General features: G+C 33.0%; 2 protein-coding genes across 2 annotated transcripts; both read left to right on the top strand.

Annotated features, from left to right (window-relative positions):
- The first annotated feature begins 349 nt into the window (after positions 1-349).
- LOC145563192 (mediator of RNA polymerase II transcription subunit 30-like) lies at positions 350-4113 on the top strand. The gene is made up of 4 exons (XM_081623629.1): positions 350-618; positions 1658-2030; positions 3383-3463; positions 3812-4113. The coding sequence occupies exons 2-4, from the start codon at positions 1665-1667 to the stop codon at positions 3914-3916; spliced, it is 552 nt and encodes a 183-aa protein (XP_081479755.1). The 5' UTR covers positions 350-618; positions 1658-1664; the 3' UTR covers positions 3917-4113.
- Positions 4114-9475: 5362 nt separating this feature from the next.
- Positions 9476-11501, top strand: LOC145563193 (uncharacterized). The gene is made up of 2 exons (XM_081623631.1): positions 9476-9807; positions 9951-11501. The coding sequence occupies exons 1-2, from the start codon at positions 9804-9806 to the stop codon at positions 11252-11254; spliced, it is 1308 nt and encodes a 435-aa protein (XP_081479757.1). The 5' UTR covers positions 9476-9803; the 3' UTR covers positions 11255-11501.
- The last annotated feature ends 3406 nt before the right edge of the window (positions 11502-14907 follow it).

The raw sequence follows: 14907 nt of genomic DNA on the forward strand, positions 1-14907 counted from the left end.
CACTACTTGTGGTAAGAAGAGCAAGCTCTTTGGAAAAAAAAAAATGTATAGGTGTTTCTTATATTTATCAAAACAAAAAGACATAGTTAAGTTTGGTAAAATTTAATAACTTCAAGGAACGAATATAGTGACATATAGCAAGTTTGATTAGCCACAAAAAATCGCAAACAATTAATTGTCGAATAAGATCTATTTCTGAAGTACGGAATGAATTGAACCGACTATAACTTAAATTGGATATATAAAACAAGGGTAAATAAAGGCTAACCAGTTTTGAGTCTTTTGACCATACTTTTATGACTCATAAGCCATAACTTAAATTGGGTCTCAAGTAAGAGTAAAACGAGTCTTCAAAAAAAAAGAAAAAAAAAAACGAAGGATTGGAGAAAGCAGAACAACCGCAGCAACAACAGTAACATCGAACGGGAGCATCAGAAGGAGAGAGAGAGCAGGCGCTGGTTGTTGAGCTGTATTCTGCGGTCTGGAACTCTCCAGATCAGATCCCTAATTTGAAGGGAATAATAATACACAATGATGGTTGCACTTTAGTTCTTTCAATTAGCCGCTACTACTAATCGGACGCTGAAACTTTCAAACATCTCTTACTCGTCATTTACGGTAGGTGATTTACTCAATTTCTAATTAGTTTTAATGCTCAATGGAATGGCAAATGTGTAGAAAATGTTGAATCTTTGTCTAATTAAAGATTAGGGCGTAACCTAGTTAATTTGGTGGAGTAGTAATTTCTCTTCTATTTTTCCAATTACATCTTCTATTTTCTTCATGTTTCTGCACTTTTTCGTCCAGTAAATTAGAGAATTGGGTGTGTTTTAGTATAGTATAGTATAGTGGTGTATTTAGTTTTGGAGGCTCTTACGAGTTGTTGACATACTTGATGCTGCTGCGATTGCATTGAGCTATTATGTTTGGGGCTGTTTCATTTCGAAGACAAATCAAGAGTATTATAACTTGTAAACCGCGATTTCATTCTGCTTTGGTCCTCCCAAATGTCCATTAATTGCCAGTTTACATGTCATTGTAAGGAATCTGAAGTTGCTGTATGAGGTTTTGGTGAGGATTCTTGGTAATTCATGAGATAATTTACTCATTATGTCAAGAGTCTATCGCTTTAGAGGCCAACTAAGGGGCTAATTTGACGATTTTGTTGCTAGTTACTCTGTATAATGTACTCTGTACGATATATCTTTAATTGAATTAGGGCTAATGCTGCTGCATTCTTTTGAAACTGTTGTTAATAATCTTGATATATGTGCAGTACATCTGATTTGTGTGGTTCATGGGATTAATGTGTGGGAATTTTTGGGACTGAATTTGTCAAAAAAAAAATGGTCACATTGGAGAAATACTAAGGCGTTAACTTGAACGTTTTAAAGCTTGTAATTTAAGATATTTATTCATGAATCTGAGAAAATACAAGTTTATCTTTGTGATAAACAAATCTGAGGGGCAAAAATAGACAAAACTTTTGCTCCGTGATAAAACAAGTATCACGGAGATTAATTGGGGCAGCCTCAATGAATCCATGGTTATTGTGCTCCTCCCTTGTGATAATTGATAGAAAGTAAACAGCATATTAGGCAATTACGGAATTTTCAGAACTTGATAGGGTTTGTCTTATCTCTGAAATCATCAACAGTACAACAATGGAAGACCAAATAATGAGCGATGAAACCGTGAAATCAGCAAAGGAGCTTGCAGCAGAAGGTCAGAAGCATCTAGAAGAGACAGTTGAGGCAGCATTTCAGATATTGTCTGCAATGAATGATGAGCTTTGCAACCCAACCTTGTGGTCTACAACTACCTCTTCTCCTGTTGCCATTCCTGATACTAGTACTGCTGCTACTATCAGTGCTAATGGGCATAATGAGGATTCAAATGGTGATGTTTCATTAGATTCAGCCCACCACTTCGATATGGGTGGTGGTGCTCTTGAAGAATCTCGTCTTCGTTATAAGTCCTCTGTTGCTTCTCTTCGTGCTGTTCTCAATGCCTTGCCTCAGGGAAACAAGGTAATTTCCTCTTTTATTGCAAGTATCTATTCATCTATAGAATTTGGCAGTTAGTTTTTCTATTAATCTGATGTGCACCACCCCCTAGCTGATGATTGAAGTTTTTTTCTTACATTGTTTATTCTGAAAAGTGAATGACAATTGTTTAATAAGAATCTTAGGATTGTGAATTTTGTATCAAGTATTTTCAGAATGTGAGAGCTATAAATGGAATCGAGTTTGAAACTCTATTTGTACTGGACAAAGGTTTAGATGAAAGTAGTATCAATCCCAGGTATTCACGTTTTCAAAATGTCTTCGGTTGGTTTGTTAAAGCAGAAAATAATGCAAGTTAAATATTTTCTTGGAAAAATTGATTTTAATAATCCCACCTTTAATCGGTTCGCTGATAATAATCCCACCTATCAATTCTTATTTAATAATCCCACCTTTGGGGGGTATATTCTCTTATTGGTCCCTTATGACCGGTAACTTGAAGAATGGGTAAGTTTTTTTTTTTTCTTTTATCTTTCTTTCTCCTATTCTCCCTCATCCAAGTCATCCTCCATCACAAGTCAGCCCATTCTCTCTCCTCCTTTTCCCTTTCCATGACTTTCCAAATTCCCACCTCACTTTCTTTCTCTTCCTATCACAAGGTAACAGTAGCAGCAGTAGGGGAAATTGGGGGATGTGTAAGTTTGGGTGGTTTGTGGGAGGGGAAAGGACAATTTTTTTAGGTGAGGGTTTTGAGGGTAGGGGTTTCATACATAGGGTGTGGGTGGGGTGGTCGACCTTGGGTGGGGTTTTTCGTGGGTGGGGCGGCTGTTATGTGGGTGGGACTGGCCAGACGTGGGTGGGGTTTTTCTTGGATGGGGATGGCTGGTCCTTAGGTGGGGGTGGCTGACTGTGGGTGAGGTTGTCTGTTTCATAGAGGAGGTGGCTGCCAGGCCGCATGTAGGAGGTGGGCAGGTGGCTGGTTTGGCTGTTTGGGTAATCGGAATCAATGGAGGGGAAGGGGTAAAGGAAAGAGGGAGAGGAAAAGAAAATAATAATCGATAGGTGGGATTATTATCGGCGAACCGGCCAAAGGTGGGATTATTAGAATCAATTTTTCCAATTTTCTTCGGTGGCTATAAAAAGATATGATGCATTTTCCTTCACATTATGAGGGGAGTGGTTCTGTTGTTAGGAGTTACTTCGTAGGCCATAGCTCATAGGGGTTGACTTTGATGTCGATCGTAGTTATCATTTATTCTTGTTTGCTTAATATTTTGCCCCTTCAATCAAAATTCAATTATTGGATTTTCGAACAATAGGGTTACTGCTGCCGTCTGTAGGTGTCTGATTTGTTTAACTGTTTTCCTTTTGTTCAGGAAGACATGGATGATTCTGCCTCAGTTGAAGATGAGGCTGAAATCGGGAAGTTAGAAGAGCAAGTATCTAATTTAAAGATGGTAATGTTAAAGCTAAATTACTTTTGTTTTTATTTTGGAAAAAAAATATTGTTACAAGTCCATCTCTTGTGAATTATTTCCAATTTTATGGATGCATGGATGCTGAGTGCTTGTGTGAGGTCTAGGAGTTTATTGTGGTGTAGTAAAGAAGAGTGTTAAAATAGCACAATCGGTGCACAATCAGTCCTCGTGATTGTTGTTCAATGGCTAGCGACTAATGTGGCTGATGGGATGGGAGGATGGGATTTGTTAAAGAGGGAGTCCTTTTTAGCTATTTTGGTTTGCAGATGATTGTGCTGGTTTGGAAGAGGAAAAATCTGTATTTATTTTCTACTTTTGTAATTGCAGGATCTTGCTAATAAGAATAAGCACCTCAAACATCTGATAGATCAATTTCGAGATCTTATAACGGATATATCAACATGGCAAAGTCCTTGTTCTGTTGCAAGATAGCTTGTTTTGAAGCAATGGAAATGCACCAGCAAGTTCCGTACTTGTTCTGTCTAAAGAGAGCCTCCATCATAATCTTGGCAGTAATTAGAGGAAATAGACTTCGCCTGTCAACTTCATAGCCATCTATTGACGGGATATGGTGATTGATGCATTTGTTATTTTTTGTCGGCAATAATTTTGATCACAGAAACCCCTTATCATAGCAGCAGAGCTTACATTCTATTGCATTTTGTTGGTTTGACACCAGGCTTGGGAAAATTTACCAAACCCAAAGCAAAATCTGATCCCTTAAGGGGTAGATGGTAGATGGTTTGGCTCAAAATGACACGTACCGATGTCCACTGAAGTCGAACTAACTGGACTGTGGACTCTGGTAACCAAGTTGTTTAAGGGGTCTGTTCATAAATTGTTTCGACTCAGGTAACTGTTTTGAATCGTTGACATTACTCAGAAATTCAATGAGAATGAAAAGTAATAAAGGGGGGAGAAAAAACTCAAAAAGTTGCTCCATCTACCGACCAATAATCATCACAACACGGTTACTGCTACAAGCACCAATTGCCGGTGTCCCCGACAATAAATTGAACTGTAACATCACCAACAGCATGAAAATTGAGTGGCTTTTGTTAAAAAAAAAAAAAAAAAAAAAAAAAAAAAAAAAAAAACTACCACAGATTGTGACGCTTTCCTATTCTTGCAACTAAGTACTATACTAAGATAATAAACTCTTGCCATTGAAGTTAAGTGAACAACTTAATTCAATATAATGTGTACTTTTACTTATTTAAGATTAAATTAGGATGATATGCAATGTGTTGAGCTTTTAAGGAGTTAATGAGAATCGAACCCTACACACCGACACGGGTTGATAGAGAAATGGCATGTTTAGGTTTTTTTATTAGTATGCCATCCCAGCTTCTCTTTTAAAATGCATTTCATGACAATGCTACCTACCTATGTCAATTTATTATTTCGTATTATTTATAAGTATTTATCCAACATGACTTGGTTCTCTATAATTATTATACTCATTGTATATATACTACATATATCGATTCCGAATGGAAGTAGGGAATAACGGCAAAGAAAAAACAAACATAATGAAAGAGAAAACAAATATATATATATATATATATATATATATATATATATATATATATATATATATATATATATATATATATATATATATATATATATATATATATATATATTCTGATTTGAAGAATATTTTTTAAAGTTGCAATTATAATGGGCAATCGTTTCTTGCATAAGGTTTAATAAGCACTTAATCAAGATAAGTATATCATAAATTCATAATTAAGCAAATCTTGCTCGGGTTTTGAATCCCCCAATCAATTTGGAGAGAATTATTATGAATTCCTTTTTCAATGATCATTCAATATCATAGTGCTTAGGACAATCTTTCTTTTTACACATGCACCCCACGAATACTTGAGATTAAAGATCTGCTATCTACTCCATTTCCCGTAAATTACCGACCCTTTACTTTTTAGTTAAATGACTAAGGGCCTGTTCTGTTAAGCTTAATTTCAATTTAATTCAGCTTAGTTCAGCTCTAATTAGTTCAATTCACTTCAATTCACCTTCAATCAGTTTAGTTCTCTTAATTTCTTTCTCTCATAAACAATTCATATTAGCTCCATTCAGTTCAATTCAATTCAGTTCCAATTAGTTCAATTAAGTGTTTTCAGTAAATCAAAACAGGCCCTAAATCATTTGCTCCACTCACTAGTCTCCACTTTCAAAATAATAGACGGGGTCAAGATCTAAACAATCAACCTCTAACTAAAATAATAAATACTCGGGGTACTTAACTTTTGGCAACAAATCTTAATGTAGAAGATCCTCCTTGTTTCCAAGAGATCTAAGCATTTAACAAAAATGGTTTAAACCCGAGATGAGATAAAATTTTGTCCACATTATTGTTTTATGTGTTTCTTTTTAGATAATTTTTGTAAATTATTAAATGTAAACTCATGTAATGCTCAAGATTATAAATTTTAACATAAAGTACTTACCTCTAGAATTAGGATTAACCAAGAGAATTTTTTGTTCTTTTGCCTACATTTAGCTCATTATGGATTCTAGTACTTGACTAACTTTATTAGCTTAGAATCAAATTTTAGGATTATTAATTGGATACAGTTTTTCTCTTTTAAAAAAAAAAAAAACAGTTTTTCTTTTTTAGGGAAATTGGATACAGTTTGAATTACACCTGTCTTCATAACGCGTTTTATCTTTACATAAAAAATGACAAAACAAAAACACAAACAAACGAAATAATGTTGTGAAGCCTAAACTAAAAGAAGTTGAAAAGGAATATAATTATGAATTTATGGGATACATTGCATTACGGAAATAAAATAATGATGAGTAGGCCCACTTACCAGCCCATTGTGTAGCAAAGCCCATATACGGCTTAAGTCAATAATTTTGGTGCGAGCGTGCATCAAACACTTCTAGGTGGTACACTCGTACATTGCTTACACAAGTAATAGTAAAGCGTTTTCCTTTGGTTGATAATAGGTGCACCCAACTTTAGATTGCTTCTTGTTCTACTGATGAGATGGTAAGAGGTATTGAAAGTTGTCTTTAAATATGTTATTCATAAGAGGTCAGTTCCTCCTTACGATCATATATTATGAGACCGTCTCATACAAGATTTTGCCTTACGAAAATGTAGAGTTATATGAAAAAAAAAAACTTTGATATTTATCTATCTTTCATCACTTACATGAAAAGTTACAGAGTATCTTGTTTAGCCTCATCCTACAATAAATTACTAATAAATCTTTGGAATTCATAAAAATGCAATTCTCATTCTTAATTGCCCATAAGAACAAAAAAGGCATATAGATCCCTAAAAGGACCTTATGTTGTCAAGAATAAGTTTATTTTCTCCTACTTTGATATATAATTTGAGTTAGTGACCACATAAATTCCTCTAAAATTGATGAGTATATATGTACACATGACAGGTGATGATGTCAATTAAAGATGAGTGATTAAGTGATTAATGTGCATGGAAAACAAAGATTCGAGCTCAAAGGCATGACTAGATCACTATAAGGATTTGTTAAGCTGAATTCTTTGCTTTGTCAATATTAGATATTGAGGTAATTTTATTTTCCTGTTCAGTGAGAGATGTAGAACCTAATCACATTAGATTAATTAAGTATAATTAATGTCAAAACTGAAGTTCTTGATATTGACTCATATCTACTACACCCTACTATGGCACTATGCTACTATTAACTATTTTGAATAAGTCAAAAGTGGAGCAATTACTAATTATCAACCATAAGTTATAAGGTTTTTTTTTATTTATTTATTTATTTATTTATTTATTTATTATTTATGTTTTATCAATTAAGATATTTAAATGGAGAGGGGACGGGTTTTGAAGGATCTCCAATGGTAATAGAGAATTTCAGATCATTAAGTGTTCAAATATGTCAAGTCATGCCTTGCCATTAATATTAATGAGCTGTATGCATAACATTTTAAAGTGCTCTTTTTTTTTTTTTTTTTTTTTTTTTTTAATCTATATCGAAAAAATCTTATAAGCTTGTAAATCTTACATTATACTATGTAAACTTGAATTCAAAAAACTTGTACATAACCTTAAAAGACGGCTAATAAGAGGCTTGTGATATTGATCTTTCAATTGAAATAGGTTAGAATAGTTGGAGAGAGAATTTGAAGATGTCGTTCGGGAATCTGATCTCAACTTGTTAGTTCCTAATTTGATTACCAAATTACCTGTGTTTTGCTTGTTTGATCATCTCATCTAATCGAAAATTCTAAAAGGTATTAGATATACTCTTTAAATTAAAATTTATTCTTACTCCGAAATTCGATTTAATCTATTGTATTGAAATATAACGTCGTTATTCTCTATGCTTCCATATAAAGTAACCTATTGGTGGAGGTCGTTCTGCCAAATAAAGTTGCAAAATTGAGGATTACTAAAGTTCAGGAATCTTTTATGCTAAGTCGCTAACTAGTTTATGAGAATAGCCTTGGAATGTTACTTCGTATAGTTTAACATTGTGACTAAAAGTAGAAAAACGGTTTTACCTAATTTTCAATAGTAGTTATGAGTGAAAAATAACTAGAATTGAGTATTTATTTGTTTGTTAGTCTGACTAGAAATTCAAATATTAGCTATTATTGCGATGAAATTACATGTTTATTTGTGGCTCTTTTGCTGCTTTCTACCTAGCAAATTAGAACTACTAACTTCTGGCTTTTATGAGGATATTATAAAAGTCATCTGAGCCACACCAGGCATTAATAGAGTGATTAGTTCGTTTGACCAAAGGAAATTATAATTTTATATCTCAACATCATACGAGTATATGACAATAGAAAAATTAATCCTTTAACCTTAATAAGTGAAGCTCTCTTTCATGTTACTTTCCAAGAGTTACAATATTAAAGTTCGATTCGAGTCAACAAGTCAAGTCAACCTTTTCCATCTATAAACGCAGAAACCGTTGAGGCTTTGAGGGATCAGTTAAAGTCGTAAAAATACCCCCTTCAATTTTTAATTGACACACTTTCTTAAAACACTTTCAAGATATGGAAAACATACTACTGTAATATTTTAAATTACATCTCTCCTCCATTAACAAACTAGTAAATCCAGTATTTCTTTCTCACCACACATATTTCACTTTTTATCAAATTAAACTAAATATTTTAGTCATCACAATTTTCTTAAAACTTTACAAAAATTAACTTTAAAGTGCATGGGAAAAAAAAGAGTACTTCTTCAGTTTTTATTTATTTAATTTACAATATTTTCTTTTTATAATCAATCATTTTTTTATTGCAGCACTCACTTCATTGAAAATATTCAATAATATTTTATTATATATCTCTACTAATCACGTAATTTTACTCACACTTTTTTTTATTATTTCTATTCTATTACAATGCTTATTGTTACATAAACTATTTACTACTACCTCTGTTTTTTATTAGTTGCCACGTTTTGACTTTAGCACTATTTACACACCATTCTTTGACCATGTTTTATTATTTTTATGTGAAGAAAAATATAGTCAAGTACCATCTTGTTAGATTCGTCATAACATATATTTTCAAAATATCAACTTTTTATAATTTTTGCTTATCGGTAATTAAAGATATTAACGATTGAATTTGTGCATTGACAAATGTGACTAAAAAAACGTGTCAACTAAAAAGAAATAGGGGAGATTTTTTTTTTTAATTATTCAATAAGTTCAACTTTATTTTAACAAATTCAATTCAACTACATAAAACTTTGTAATTGAAGAGAGAGAGTAAAGAGTAGTGTCGTCATTCGCTAAAAAAAATTATTAAGTTGAAACGTGGGAAAGAGTCTCCTCCTCACTTTCTATGTTTTCAACTTTTATGTATTGTTATTAATTTACCTTTCATCATGGTTAAAAAAAAATTAAAAAGGAAAAGAAAGGAAAAATAAGTCAATAAGTAGTCCCTTGTCTACTCAAATCCTTTCCTTTTCTCCTTTTTCATCCCTTTGTTAGTTTCTCTCTCTTAATATTCATCTTCTTTTCTTTCGGAATACGAAATCCCTAATTCAGGCCATTGCCAATGGACCTGGTTTTTCCACTCTAAAGCCACCACTATCACCTCCCCAAACTAACCAAACCCATTATTTCTATCTATTCTTTATTATTTTTTTTCTTCAGAATTTTTGCTACCTGAAAAGCTCAACTTGGACATATATCATCTGCTGCTTTTACAACCACCCTTTTTGCTTCTTTAAAAATAAAAAGCTTAATTACTCGATCAATACCCACTTTACTCGATCACCCAGATCGTCTTTTTCCAGATCTTCGTTAAAAGCTTCATGGGTAACTTTCTCTAACCCCTGATTTCTCTGTCTCCTTACTTTCTACTTATCGAGTCAACGAATCTTGTGCTGTTGATGATATACTATATTTCTAGTACTATATTTTTTGAATAATTTACTCATCTATCTGAAATTATATATCAGGAGACATGGATTCAGGGAATAGTGGAAGTATGCAGTCTTCGAGCACGGGCGGTGGCGGTGGCGGTGGCGGTTGTGGAGATGATCAAGAGTACGACTCACGCGGCGGCGGTGAGTCGATCTCCGCGTTTTTTAACTCCTTCAGCAATATGGATGGTGGTGGTGGTGGTGCTCCTGGTGGTGGTGGTGGTGGTGTTCCGCTTCAACTTTACTCTTTGAGTAATGGATTATCTCCGTTTACTAATAACAACAACAATCAAGTATCCAACTATTTTGATCAACCACCTACTTTATCACAATCTTCTTCACTTGAGTGTCCAAACTTTATGATTAACCATAATACTACTACTACTACTAATAATAATAATGGTACAAATAATAATGATAATAATAATAATCAGCTAGACATGGTGTGGCCCAACAAATTCTCTTCAATTCGACCGTCTTTGTCAACCGATGATGCCAATTGCACTGAGGGTCCTTTTGGCTACACCATACCCAACAACAACCACCAACAACAACAACAAAACCCACCTCGCCCACTTCCTTTACCTATACCATCCCCGCCCGTGACCTCGCCACTGTCCTCAACAGCACCAACTATTACCGGATCAGGTCGAAACCCCAAGAAGAGGTCCAGGGCTTCTAGGAGGGCGCCTACTACTGTGTTGACTACCGACACCAACAATTTCAGACAAATGGTCCAGGAGTTTACTGGCATCCCTTCACCTCCCTTCACCGCCTTCTCAACTCGAGGTCGATTCGATCTTTTTGGTGGCTTAGGTGGTCTTACTAGCTCCGCAGTGCCTCCCCCTAGTTACCTTTTAAGGCCTTTTCCACAAAAGATACCTCCTCTTCAACAACCACCGTATTTAGCCAATAATACTACTAATAATACTAATACTATTGATGGTCTAGGATTGTCCGCGACTCCAAGTTCTACTACGGCTAGCACTAGTATTAGCACCAGTGGTATAGCAGCAGCACCAGCATCTGCTAATTTCCATATGTGTGATCCTCAACAGTTTCTTAGCACCAACCCTCAGCTCAGCTTCCAGTCTCTCCTCGAACAAACTTCTTCTGCATTAACTGATCATCATCACCAAGATTCGAGCATGAGTCTCGGGTGTACTACTGTCACACCTCTTCAGACTAGCTGCTCTGTTAATCCTGCAGCTGGAAACTACCGCGGCATCAGTGCTATTACTGCTGCTGCTGCTGCTGCTGTCAATGGCGCCTCGGATAATAATGTAGGTGCCACTAAGGGTGAAGGTATGATAGATTCATGGATTTGTTCATCTGATTAATTTATTAATTAATTAGTCGATCTTTGTTATATTTTGTGTATTTAATTGATTATATATGTAGCAAATTAAAATGTAAGTTTAAAAAAATGATTATTAACTAGCACTAATTGGGGCGGGTTAATAGTTTTTAGCTAACTAAGCTAGTACGAATTGAAGTATAGTATTGTATGTAACTTATTAACCATTTGAGGATCTACAATCATCTGTACTGTGTATATTTTGCTAATATACATGAGTTCTGCTTCATTTGTTATACTATTATATGAATTCTATCTCAATTTTATTTGCTAAATTATTTGAGCTCAAAACACACATCACTAGCTTAGGTTATATTTAATCACATAATTAGTGGTAGGAAATTAGGGGTTATATGCATATTTGTTTACTGTGTTTTACACTTAACTCTTAGATCATAAGCGTTAAAGAAACACATACTCTATACTTTTGTATGACTGTGTTTTACACTTAACTCTTAGATCATAAGCGTTAAAGTTTATCAACTTTTTGTCTAATTTATTCGAGTAAACACAGGTAAAAATCTATTTGTAAGAAAGTCGAAAGGATTACGTACCTAGCTAATTTTATTCAATTACTGTTGTTTTTCTAAAAACACATTTTTATTTATAATTTTTTATTTTTAAACATTAGCTTCATATTCAATTCAATTAGCAGTGCTACTAATTTTCAAATTAATATCTTCACTCTAATATAACGGAGTAATTACAAAATATTCAAATTTATTAAACATATTTGTAGAAAGTCAAAACAATACCTAAAGTACTCACAACAATGAGTATTGTTATACTACCCCATTTTTCAAAATTCTAATACATACCCAATATTTCATTTCTGTCCATGATAGTTCAGAGTTAGACTTCCTTTGTAATTTTATTTTATTTTTTGAAAATTTTCAATTAGCAGTGCTACTATTTTATTTTGTTCAAAATTCTAATAACGCAATCTTAAATGGAAACATCAAATTGAAAAATAGAGCAACCTTTAAAGCTAATTCGGAGTACTTTGTGGTTGTCCCTTTTTTTTTTGTCCTTTCATATTAATTAATTGATAGAGTATTCCGTTGTAAAATTTTGACAAAATCACAGAAACTTCCTTGTATTTAAGGTAGTGAAGTGAAGTAGTTATTGTTGGGTTCTAGGAGGAGTAACTGGCCCTTACTGCTAGGAGATTGTGCAGCAGCCAATACAGCCAATAACGAACCCAAGATTTCTTCCTCGTACCCGTATTTGTGTCCTATGATTTTAATTTTTCTTTTAGTAAATTTAAATTATTTAACTTCCTCAAACAAACAAAAAAATAACAATACATAAAATTAAATTAAATTGAAGGGGTGGTTTAGAGCAATGGTAAGAAGCAAATCAAGCAAAGATACGCCGTTGTCACGGAGTGAATGGTGGCGAAAATTGGGGAAATTATTGGCCGCCACAATCTTATGCAAAGATTTACCTCTCTTATCAAACTAACCATCTTTTTTTCTGGATAAGGTTAGGTACAATTAGACACATTAGCGTATAATTTAGTTGTTGCTCTTGTTATTAATACTACAATTATTATAGTAATTGACAATCATGTAACTTGTTAATTAGTGGTATGTTGCATTACAGGGTACTGTTTATACTGTAGGTACTTGTTTAATATTGGTATTCAGCTCAACTAATTAATTTGCTAATTCTGTGATATATATGTTCTTGAAAATAAAATTAATGCTGGACATAAAGTATTAAGTGCGACGGACTGTTAGGTACTCTGTGTTTGAGGTGATAATCTGAGAATTATAATGTAATAAGTGATCGAGATTCATTGTTTAGAATTCGAAAACTAAAATATGAGACTTGTTGCCCAATTGTATTTCCGTTGCATGAGTAATTAACTAAAGCCCGGTTTAGTTTGTCTTATATTTGCTTATCTGATCTGATTTGGTCTGGTTTGATTTGATCTAGTCTGATATGATCTGATTTGATCTGTATGTCAGATTTGACCAAACTTTGACCTTAAATATACGATAACCTATACGGAAAAAATATATCAAGTGGGGTCTTGTTAGAATCATACTAATGTGTATTTTATTAATATGTGATTTTAAAAAAAAAAAATCATCACGAAATTAAAGATATTTAGCGATAAAAACCTGCACATAAAACGATGATCTGATCTGAACTTATTTTTTCTGATCTAATCTAATCTGAACTTATTTTATCTGATTTGATCTGAACTTATTTTTTCTGAAATAAGTAAAAATAAGGTAAATTAAACAAGATCTAATTTTAATTTGTATAGCAAGAAGTGTCCATTTCTACATGAAATAGTGATGTGGTCCAACCCAATGCATAGAAAAGTTGTTTTCCTTTTTGTATCATCGATTAAAAGATGATGATCTATTTTTATTTATACCCCAATTATAAATCTTCCCGGCACCTTTCATTTAAAATTTGGGTATTAATTATAGCTATGCTAGTGAAAACAAAATGTACTCAGCAGACTTCTAAGTTCTAACTGTAGTAAAAATTTGCACAGTAGTAAAATAGTAAGTTATTCTTTTTTCCTTTAATTTGCTTTTCTTCCCTTTTAATAATCATCCCTGTTAAATCACCAGGCTACCTCAGAATTATTTGTCCCCCTAACAAATGATTATTATTGATTGGCCAAGTGTTGTGATTGATGTTATGTTTAGCTTATTTTAATTATTTTTTTTATAGGTAAGTACATAATAATAAGTTTGTGCAACTAATATATATTTGGATAAGTTAATTCAAAATACAAAATAAGGTTTATTTAGATTAAACAATATACGTTGAAAAAACAACGGACAAGTTCACATAAATTCAAATAAAGTGAAACAAGTTGAAGTGGACAAACACTCCCTTAAGCACTTAAAAGCCTCTAATGCTAAACTACAAAAATTAACAAGACTTATGGTGAAATTTTGTTACAATACATTACAACTCTTAGGACCTGTTCTCATTAGATTATATTCAGTTCAATTCAGTTCACTTCACCTCTAATAAGTTTATGTCTAATGATATTGCTAATGATTTAAAGCTAAATTTAATACTTTTAAGCTTATATTACAACAACGACAATAATAATAATAATAATAATGTTTTTAAAATGTTTTGGGGTTCCATGTTTTTAATATATTTTTCATAAATATTTTAATATGTATATATGTATATACACATATATCAAAGATCATTAATTCGTAGTTAAAAATCACTAATCAATAAGTTCAGTTCAATTCAATTCAGTTCAGTTCAGTCAATAAGAATAGGCCCTTGATCTCATAATACATCATTGTAAATTTTAAATTTCTCACTCTGCCACATACAAGAATTAGCCCTTGACATTGTATGATTAATATCTAGATGCTAGAAGAATTGGGCCAAGCTATTGTTGGTAGCAATGATGGCTAATATTCTAAATCCATCTCTCTACTCAGAGAAAAGAAGAACACAAGCTCTTTATTTTTAGCTTATTTGATTTTACATTTTTACTTTTACCAAGAGGTTGTGTAATTCCAATTTGCAATATCTGTAAAAAGCTGGAATAGTATGGTTAACTGGCAAAAGTGCAATTATATCTATCCCTCTTTTATAACATTACAAGTTTACAACCCAATAAATATTACTATATAGGCA

This window comes from Chenopodium album, chromosome 10 (genome assembly GCF_948465745.1).
Source record: "Chenopodium album chromosome 10, dcCheAlbu1.1, whole genome shotgun sequence".
NCBI lineage: Eukaryota > Viridiplantae > Streptophyta > Magnoliopsida > Caryophyllales > Amaranthaceae > Chenopodium > Chenopodium album.

Excerpts from the sequence above, each read along its gene's own strand:
- LOC145563192 (XM_081623629.1), top strand. The coding sequence starts at position 1,665 with ATGGAAGACCAAATAATGAGCGATGAAACCGTGAAATCAGCAAAGGAG. Across the intron at positions 2,031-3,382 it reads CCTTGCCTCAGGGAAACAAG|GAAGACATGGATGATTCTGC; the intron begins GTAATTTCCTCT and ends CCTTTTGTTCAG. Across the intron at positions 3,464-3,811 it reads AAGTATCTAATTTAAAGATG|GATCTTGCTAATAAGAATAA; the intron begins GTAATGTTAAAG and ends TTGTAATTGCAG.